The sequence below is a fragment of the Medicago sativa genome, chromosome 8, assembly GCF_051527215.1.
Source record: "Medicago sativa cultivar Bolivia chromosome 8, Bolivia_mono, whole genome shotgun sequence".
NCBI lineage: Eukaryota > Viridiplantae > Streptophyta > Magnoliopsida > Fabales > Fabaceae > Medicago > Medicago sativa.
This window is the reverse complement of record NC_140756.1, coordinates 13984284-13993065: the sequence shown is the minus strand read 5'-3', so window position 1 is coordinate 13993065 and position 8782 is coordinate 13984284. Positions and strand designations below refer to the sequence as shown.

Here is an 8782-nt window from a genome sequence, read left to right as displayed (position 1 = left end):
CAATTTTCCGTTCCTATGAAACTCCACCAAGAAACGCATCACATCATCCTTCAGCATATCCCAAAATTCCTTTATGAAACCAAAAGTAATTCCATCCGGACCCCGGCTTTTGTAATTACCACAGTCCCACACTGCGACTTTTACCTCTTCCAGCGTAAAAGGCTTGATCAACCCACCCATTTGACGACAAGAAAGTGACCGAAATTGTAGAGCACCCATACTAGGTCGTGGCCTTCTATGTGCTTGAAAATGTTCAGAAAAATGGGATAACACAGCCGCTCGTATGTTGTCAACCCCTTCGATCAATTGACCATTCACCATGAGACATTGAATTGCATTCCTTCGTTTTTTACTAGTCATGACACTATGAAAAAATTTAGAATTTGTGTCCCCTTCACGTAACCACTGCATCCGCGATTGTTGCCAACAAATACTAGAATGAATCCGAGATAACGAGAACATATCCTCCGTATACCCATGGAGCTCTTCGATTTCATCCTCCTCTAACACCACTGACTCGGCTTTCAACTCTATTGTGTCTATACAATCCTTCAACTTTGATATCCTTGATGGTAAATTTTTTGCGTGACGCTGATGCCAATCCTTTAAAGCCAATTTCATAAGCTTTAATTTTTCTTTCAAAACATAACCACCCCACCTATCCACCTGAAAACTTCTCCAACTTGCACGAATAAAATCATTATAGCCTGGAAACTTCTCCCAACATTTTAACAACCGCAACGGTCTCGGACCCCAATTCTCCTCATCTATACATAACTGAATAGGACAATGATCAGATAAACCTCGCAAAGAAGCCAATTGAAAACAATTGGGCCACGTTATACACCATCTTTCAGATAACAAAAAACGGTCAAGACGACTCATAGATTTACCATCCCCCCGAAACTACGTGAAATTACGACCCCGGAGAGGCAAGTCTACCAAACAATTACCACCAACAAATTCATTAAAATAAACGCTCCCTGCATGAGGATTGGAGCTTACCACACTTTTACGTTCCTCCGAGCACCTTACGGTGTTAAAATCACCACAAACACAAACATTAACATCAGCTAGAGGCACCAACCGCTGGGAGATATTAAGCCAAAGAGACTGTTGACCAGCAATATCACACGGACCATAAACATTAAATAAAGTGAACTCCTCCCCTGTCTTCACAAAACGACCTTGAATCCCTAGAACATGTTCAAACTGTAAAGAGACCCACACCTCAACCTCCGAGCAATCCCAAAGCGTAATCAAACCTCCCGATGCACCCCTAGAAGGTTGAAAAGAAAAATCAACATTACCATCACTCCAAAGAGATTTACACATCAACCTATCGACAACAGATAACTTCGATTCTTGGATACAAAGAATAAAAGGATTATTTTTCTTCATCAACTGACACACCTCCCTTCTTTTTTCATAACCACCTAACCCCCTCACATTCCAAGATATAATCTTCGTCACAACCACTCACACCACCACACCACAACCCCCACCACCTCACACCAACCTCTCGTCCTAAACCGCTTCCCCACCTCCCTCGGATTTTTTTCTACCCACCCCCGACAACACATCAAACATATTATTTTTATCACCTTTAAAATTCAATCCCACATTCTCTCCAATTCCCCTAACATCCTCCGACCGCACCTTATCACTACCCTGAAGAACAACCAATGAGTCCAGTCATTATTGATCGAGGCCTGTGAACCAGATTGAGAAGAACTTTCAATGCCAAGTGCCTTATCCTTCAATTCCTTCGAAATCCCTTTACGCCGCCTATAAGTTTTTCTTAATGCTCGGAGAACATCCTTACGATCTTTATCCGATAGCCTCGCAATACGCTTTAAATTTTGAGCACAATTTCTAATATTATCACTGCCCTTCTTCTTTAAATATCTAGGCGCACCAATATTATTTTGGAGTGTACCTGCTGTTTCTAAAGGTCTACCAGCATCATTAACGTTTCCATGACTGTTATTTAGCCAATCCAAACTCCAAGGACCAGCAGATGATGAATGGGCTCGACCTGGGGGAATGAACTTGTTCGTTTGCGCTCTCTAATATCACCATTTGAGACCAAACCAGTCTTACTAACACTTCTGTCCTCTTCTGTCCGAGCATTAACCTTGAGCAAACCATGTTTTATCGGACTTGTAACAGCTTCAAGAGTCTGTTTGGTGACTTCAGGAGCATCGTGCACTTCACAAGGAGCTGCTACTGTATTGAAAACAATTTCTTCTGCTGTTTCCTTGCTGCTGATACCATTTTGAACCGTAGCTAAAACATCACCATGTGACTGCTTGCGTACAGCAGAAGCATCTTGTTCATCGCATGTAATTCCTGCCTTTTCAACACCAATATTTTTTGCTGTTACCATGTTGCTGGAACCTTCTAACACACGAACAGGAACAACAGTCTCCTCTTTCTGCCATTCTGCCGAGAGTGAATTCATGAGTGCATCAACATCCCCACTACCGGCCACATCCTCATGAGCACCATCCGGTTGAATTTCATCATCAGTTTGAGACACCTCTTCATCACCTAGACAAGCATCTTCGCCTAACGAAAAGCCCCATTCCTCAATAATTTTACAATCAAAAAGTTCCCCATCCACCAACACCTTAGCTTCGGTATTTAATATATCGAAAGACGAAGTCGATATCAAGACACGAGCATAATCAAACCGAACCTTGTCCAACGTAAAATCATCCACCCGTAATAGTCGACCACAATCATACACACATAACTTAAAAAAATCAAGATTCCACGCATGTAGCGGAACCCCATAGATCCTCACCCAAGCCCCTCTCTCACGTGCAACCATTTCCTTTTTCCACCGAACCGGATTAGAAAAGAAACTGTTACAAAATTCAGCCGCTTCCGTAAGAACACTATTAATATCCCCACCATCTTCCAATCGCAACAAAACCTTATCTGCCCCCAAGGGGATAATCTCCAATTTATCAAAATCGGCGTCATAAATCCGACGTTGCAACACAGGTATAGCCTCGCCGTTGAGAACAGTAGCCACCAAACAACTTCGAGCCCATAAAACATCTTGTTCTGATGAGTTATATTTAGGAACTAAACATTTCCCCACAGGCACAATCTTAGTCACCGTCTTAACATTGTCATCTCTTCGATCCATCTTCACACCACCTACTTCCCGTCCACGCACCACGTTAGCATATCCGACATTCTTATTTTTTTTTCTCCCTCGACACCAACCTTTACCACACCCTTTCCTTTTACACCCTCAATATATTTTATATCTCCATTGTCAATTTTTTCTCCCTCCTCCCGCTCCCTACCCTCACCCCTTTTGTTACCAAACCTATCAAAATTAGCCACCTTAGCCACCACCCTCCAATCACCAAACCACACATTATTCACCGCCTTTAACAGTTTATCGACATCTTTCACATTACCGTATCGAACAAAACCAAAAGCACCCCCATTAACATTCCGTTTCCGTGCCAAATACACATCCTCCATAACCCCACACACCTCAAAGCCTTGTCTCAAAGAAATATAAGAAATATCATGCGGAATGTTTGTAAAATAGAAATAAACAAAATTCGAGTTCACCGTGTTAGAATGAGTACAATGAGAATCCTCCTTCTTCCTTGATAAAGAACGATGAGCCAACTGATTGTGATGTTGACGTCCCTCAGCTGGACGTACAGATGCAGCATTGCGGCGATGAATTGTAGGTGAACGTGACTGCAGAACATGAGCAACATCATAGCCTAAACCATCGCGCTTCCTAACCCTTTCTGGCCGAACATAGTGAATGGTTACCCTACCATCATGCGTGAGTTCCTGACTGCCATAACCAACGTCTTCATCTGAATCAAAACCACCAACAGAATCATACCGAACCCTAACCCTAGACTGTCCCTGACGACGAACCCTTGAACCTCCGCGCCGCTGATCCTCCCGAAGCCTGTCCCGTTGTCTGTCAACCTGTACCTGCGCTTTCCCCCTTTGAGGTCTCACGTCGGACCACTCTCCCCTATCCCCCCATTTAGTGGCACCCTGCTTGGCCCCCTTCCCCCTATAGTACCTTACTTCCAGCGAAGGTGACTGCCGACGCGGTTGATCTCGGTGTAAACGATGGTAACCGCCACGATCTCTCTCTAGACCACGACCTCTCTCTCTCTAGACATCTTTTTTTGCTATAATTTTTATTAACACCAAAAGTGTCTTAAAAAATTACATCTAAATTTTTTCATTTTTGCTTGCAAACAATTTGCTTAATGAAAAGGTAATTTTTATAAATATTTTAATTTTAATACTCTGAAGATTTTTCTTATATTTATCTGATTCCTTTTCTTTTCGTACATTTGTTTCTATCATTCTTGATGTTCATGCATTCCTCTATATCAATCGCTTCATCTTTTACTTTTAAAATACAACAATGATATTTGAAAACCCATTATTTTCTAACACTAATTCAACAGATCATTTTTTCTTTATCTTTCTCTTGTAATCACATTAATAATATATCAAAATGTTAAATAAATTTCATTCCAACTATGATATTTGAACAACTTATATTTCTGTAATCTATTTAAGATCTCATTTCATTGTTTTCGTGAGCTTAACTCAATTGGAGACATTGCATAATTTATATAAGTTCCAATGCAAATTTCACATGATAGAAAACCCCATTTAATAATATTTTTAAATTATTTGAACCCTTCAAAAAAAAAATTTGAATAATACCATACAATATATGCATAACAGAGTCGTATAAAGTTTGGTTTAGTTCAATAATTGCCATAAAGGAAAAATGTTTAGTTCAATAATTGACCCCATAAAACCCCACAATAGGAATGCTAGCACACTCACTTTTCAACACTCTCTAATACTCACTCTTTTCTTGAAAGAAATCAATGTATGTTCCACCACTTTGTGTGATTCAATTTCAAAGTATAAATCCACAATAATTCAAAGTTTAAACAAATAAGAGAGTAAATATTAGAGAGAGTGTGATCAAATAAAAGTGTTTCTAGCATTACTCAACCCCACAAATATGCACGCTATATTGACCAATATCTTTTTCACTCGTAAAAAGGTTTTGTTTGTAGAATTTTCATTTATTTTATAAAATTTTGAAAATGATGGAACATTTGAGAAAGTTGATAAAAGGGATATTAACCTGTCAGACCGATTTCGTCAAAAAAACAAATCTATCAAAATAATTATAGTGATTTAAATTTTTCCTTGACATTATAATTTAAATTTATTTTCATATTTTTTCTTATAAGCAAATTGATTATACATATAATCTAAACAAATTATATTTATTCTGAAATCATTTTTTAGTTAACTTAACCAAACATGAAATTATTACAATCAATTGATAAATAAACTTTATCTTTCACAATTAATAAAAAAGTACCTGAATCTTTGAGAAAATTCCTTCCATGCCCTTATCTCACAACTTATGATTAATTTTGCTAGTATATATATAGCCTTATTTGTCTTCAGAAGTACACACTACACATTGGCTTCAACAGCCGATTCCAAATAGCATCTTCAGTTGAGCTTTCATCATATAAGTAAAAAACAGCCAAGGTATGTAATTAATATTTTCATCGTCCTAATGGTGTATTTTTGTATTGTTTGTACATATAATTCTTGTACATATATGAAGATTCTCTACTGTCTATGTCTTCTTCTATTAAAATTAAAAAAAAATAATCTTGAACAGAGACGAATCTTAAAGTCATGCAGCAAAGGCCGGCCTAGGGCTCAAGATGGTAAAACAAAGACTTTAGACCTTAAGAAAAATAAAAACTTATAAGTACAACAAGTAAAATGTCTCACAAGTGTAAAAAAACCAATTGATATAATTAAACCAGTAAAACAAATTGATATAATTCAATTTCTTGTATTTAAAAAAAGAAAAGAAATAAAGGTAAAATTTTATAATAATTATAACATAATGTTATCATTAATTTTTTGCAAAAGTATTATCAACATAGAAACGCCTCTATTTTATTCGTGTTAGATAATAAAGTTATCGACCTTAGAGTAGTGGACTTTTATGTTTTTAAATTAGTATAGTCTATTAAGTATTATTATAGTTCTGTTGCAATATTATTGAAACCCTAACCGTCTCTTTGTTATTCTATTGAAATCTAATATTGTTAACAATTACGTGCACACTTTAGAATATCCTTGTTTGAAAATGTACCTGTATATTTCAATGTGGACTTACTTGCATCGAATCTTTATTTTGATGTTATGGTAGATGTTTTAAAACAAATGTTTTTCAACTCTTCTTCAATAAAAGAGAAAAAATCTAGTAAACCCATATATGGTTTTTGTTCCGGTCAGCCATGCGCCACCATCATGTCCTTATTCGTCTCCTTGTCATAGATCCGGCGCAACATCTTGTTCCCGACAAGCAATGAACCATTCTCTACCACTTTTGAAATGAGAATTTACCACTCAAGACCTTGCTTTAGACTTCTTATATTTGCCTTTAATAAGTTTTGACACAATTGTTGCATGCACTTAGGATCAATCAAAACTTTTGAGCCCTAAACTTGCATGCAGTTAACCAATCACAATTGTTGGATGAAAATTGGACTGTTGGATCAAATACATGTACTATTTTTTTACCTTTTTTGATTGAAAAAGATTAACCTAGGTGGTTAGCAGTATTTAATCTCACAAGTTTTTATAATTTTATAATTTTTTAATTTATACATGCCTTTTATTTTTTTGTTGAAGGAGTGATATATAGACAATTAATAACTCAAATGGATAATTCTGGTCCAACACAATCCATAGCACTTGAAGAAGAAGTTGGTCAGGAAATCATGACACCGACAACAAGCTCAAAGAAAGGTTGGATAAAGTACATTGTAGCAAAATCAGGGCACCTTTGGATGAATGAACAAGACAAGAAAGAATGGTTAAACTACATGAGAGGGAACCTAAGTTTAATAGCAACAGTAATCTCAACAATGACATTTCAAATGGCATTTAATCCACCTGGTGGTGTTAGACCAGTAAAAGAAACAGGAAACGATATACCATGTCTTCCAGACGAAGACAACAGTGATGACCCGAAACTATGTCCAGGAGAAGCTGTTTTGGCTATTATATACCCTAATGATTATCATAGGTTCCTTATTTCAAACACAATTTGTTTTGTTGCATCACTAAGTATTTGTCTCTTGCTTGTGAGTGGAATTCGTTTGCATCATAGGTTACCTATGTGGATGTTAGCAATAGGGATGTGTATAACTCTCACAAGTCTTGCTCTTTCTTATATAACAGCTTTGCAAATGAGCACACCAGATCCTGTTTTTGAAAAAGCTAACAAGTTTCTTGAGAAGTTGGTTTTTACTTGGATTGGATTGTTATCAATTCTTGGTTTGTGCCTCACAATAAGGTTAGTTATTTGGGGAGTGGAATTTTTCCTCAACAGAAGTAAGATGGCTATGACTGAACAAAAGAGTACAAAGGAGATTTCGGTTTAGTTGCTAGTTTTTTAAGAACTTCATTAATTAGTCTTTGGTTTGGGAGTGCTTGTAAGTTATTAAATTAGTCTTTGTTTGGGAGTGCTTGTAAATATTATGTATGAACTTGTCTTTTATTATGTGGGAGTGTTTGGTATCTAGGTTATTTGGGTCGGGAGGTGTGAGCTTAGTGGTTGGAGTTGATCAATATTGTAATTTATAATTTTAAGGGTTGGAATTCAAATTTCTTTGAAGATGGTTGTAAAATAAATATTAGTTTCACTTTAATTAATAAAAATTCTATAAACAAAAACGAAGACTGTTGTAAAGTGATAGGAATTTGAAATTGTGATTTGTAACTTTAATGTATGTAGTTCAAATTCTTTTGAAGACCGTTGTAAAGTGACTATTAGTTTCATTTTAAATTAAATAATAAAATACTCACCTTTTTCAATTTTTTTTTTTAAAAAAGATTAACCGGTCGGTAAGATTATTGTTGTGGCTTCGTTGGAGATATCTTAGTAAGAAAAATGAGATAAGTTTAGAATAATTTTACACAAATGACTAATAATATTTGTCTTGATCGATTTGAAGTTGAACTTGCAATAAGTTGTGTTCATATTGTTATTTTTTTTTGAAGAAATGTGTTCATATTGTTATTATTATTACCTTTACCTAGAAATCAACTAAAATGCAAATAAGAAGTCCTAAAAAATAATCAATTATACCAAGAAATAACTTTGTTCTTACTCCATCTGTTTCAAAATGAACGTCACTTTATCAACAAAAAAAAATGTTTCAGAATAAAAGTGATTTGCATTCTTTAATGTAAGATTAACTGGCCGGTAAGATTATTGTTGTGGCTTCGTTAAGGATACATTAATAGTGAATAAATTTAGGTTGGTAAAAGTATATTGTCTTCTGACACCATCATTAATTGCATTTCTTAATTGATGTAGAAAAAACCTTAAATAAAACTTTGGCAAGAACAAGTTGATCTTCTAATATAAGTGTCCATTCACTACTAAAAAATTGTGGTTTAGAAGCCAATTTAGACACTAAAATAAATTGGCATAGTAAATACCGATATAACAAACGATTATTGTATACGATTAACCAAAACCAAGTTAGTCTCTAAATCAGTCACAAAATTTATTTAACGACTAATTTAAAAACCGATTTTTCAGCTACCAAAATATTATTGACTATACTCTCTCTTAATTTCTCAATTTATAAAATAAAAAAATATTTATATTATGTAGCCACTGATTTATTGGTCACAAAAAAGA

The 8782-nt window shown here is 35.6% G+C and overlaps 1 protein-coding gene across 1 annotated transcript; it reads left to right on the top strand.

Moving 5' to 3' along the window:
* Positions 1 to 5516: 5516 nt before the first annotated feature.
* LOC146897161 (uncharacterized) lies at positions 5517 to 7806 on the top strand. Its single transcript, XM_085735575.1, has 2 exons — positions 5517 to 5595; positions 6760 to 7806. The coding sequence occupies exon 2, from the start codon at positions 6789 to 6791 to the stop codon at positions 7512 to 7514; it is 726 nt and encodes a 241-aa protein (XP_085591701.1). The 5' UTR covers positions 5517 to 5595; positions 6760 to 6788; the 3' UTR covers positions 7515 to 7806.
* Positions 7807 to 8782: the final 976 nt, after the last annotated feature.

What these genes read in the sequence shown, in the direction of transcription:
- LOC146897161 (XM_085735575.1), top strand. Translation starts at nt 6,789, where the DNA reads ATGGATAATTCTGGTCCAACACAATCCATAGCACTTGAAGAAGAAGTT.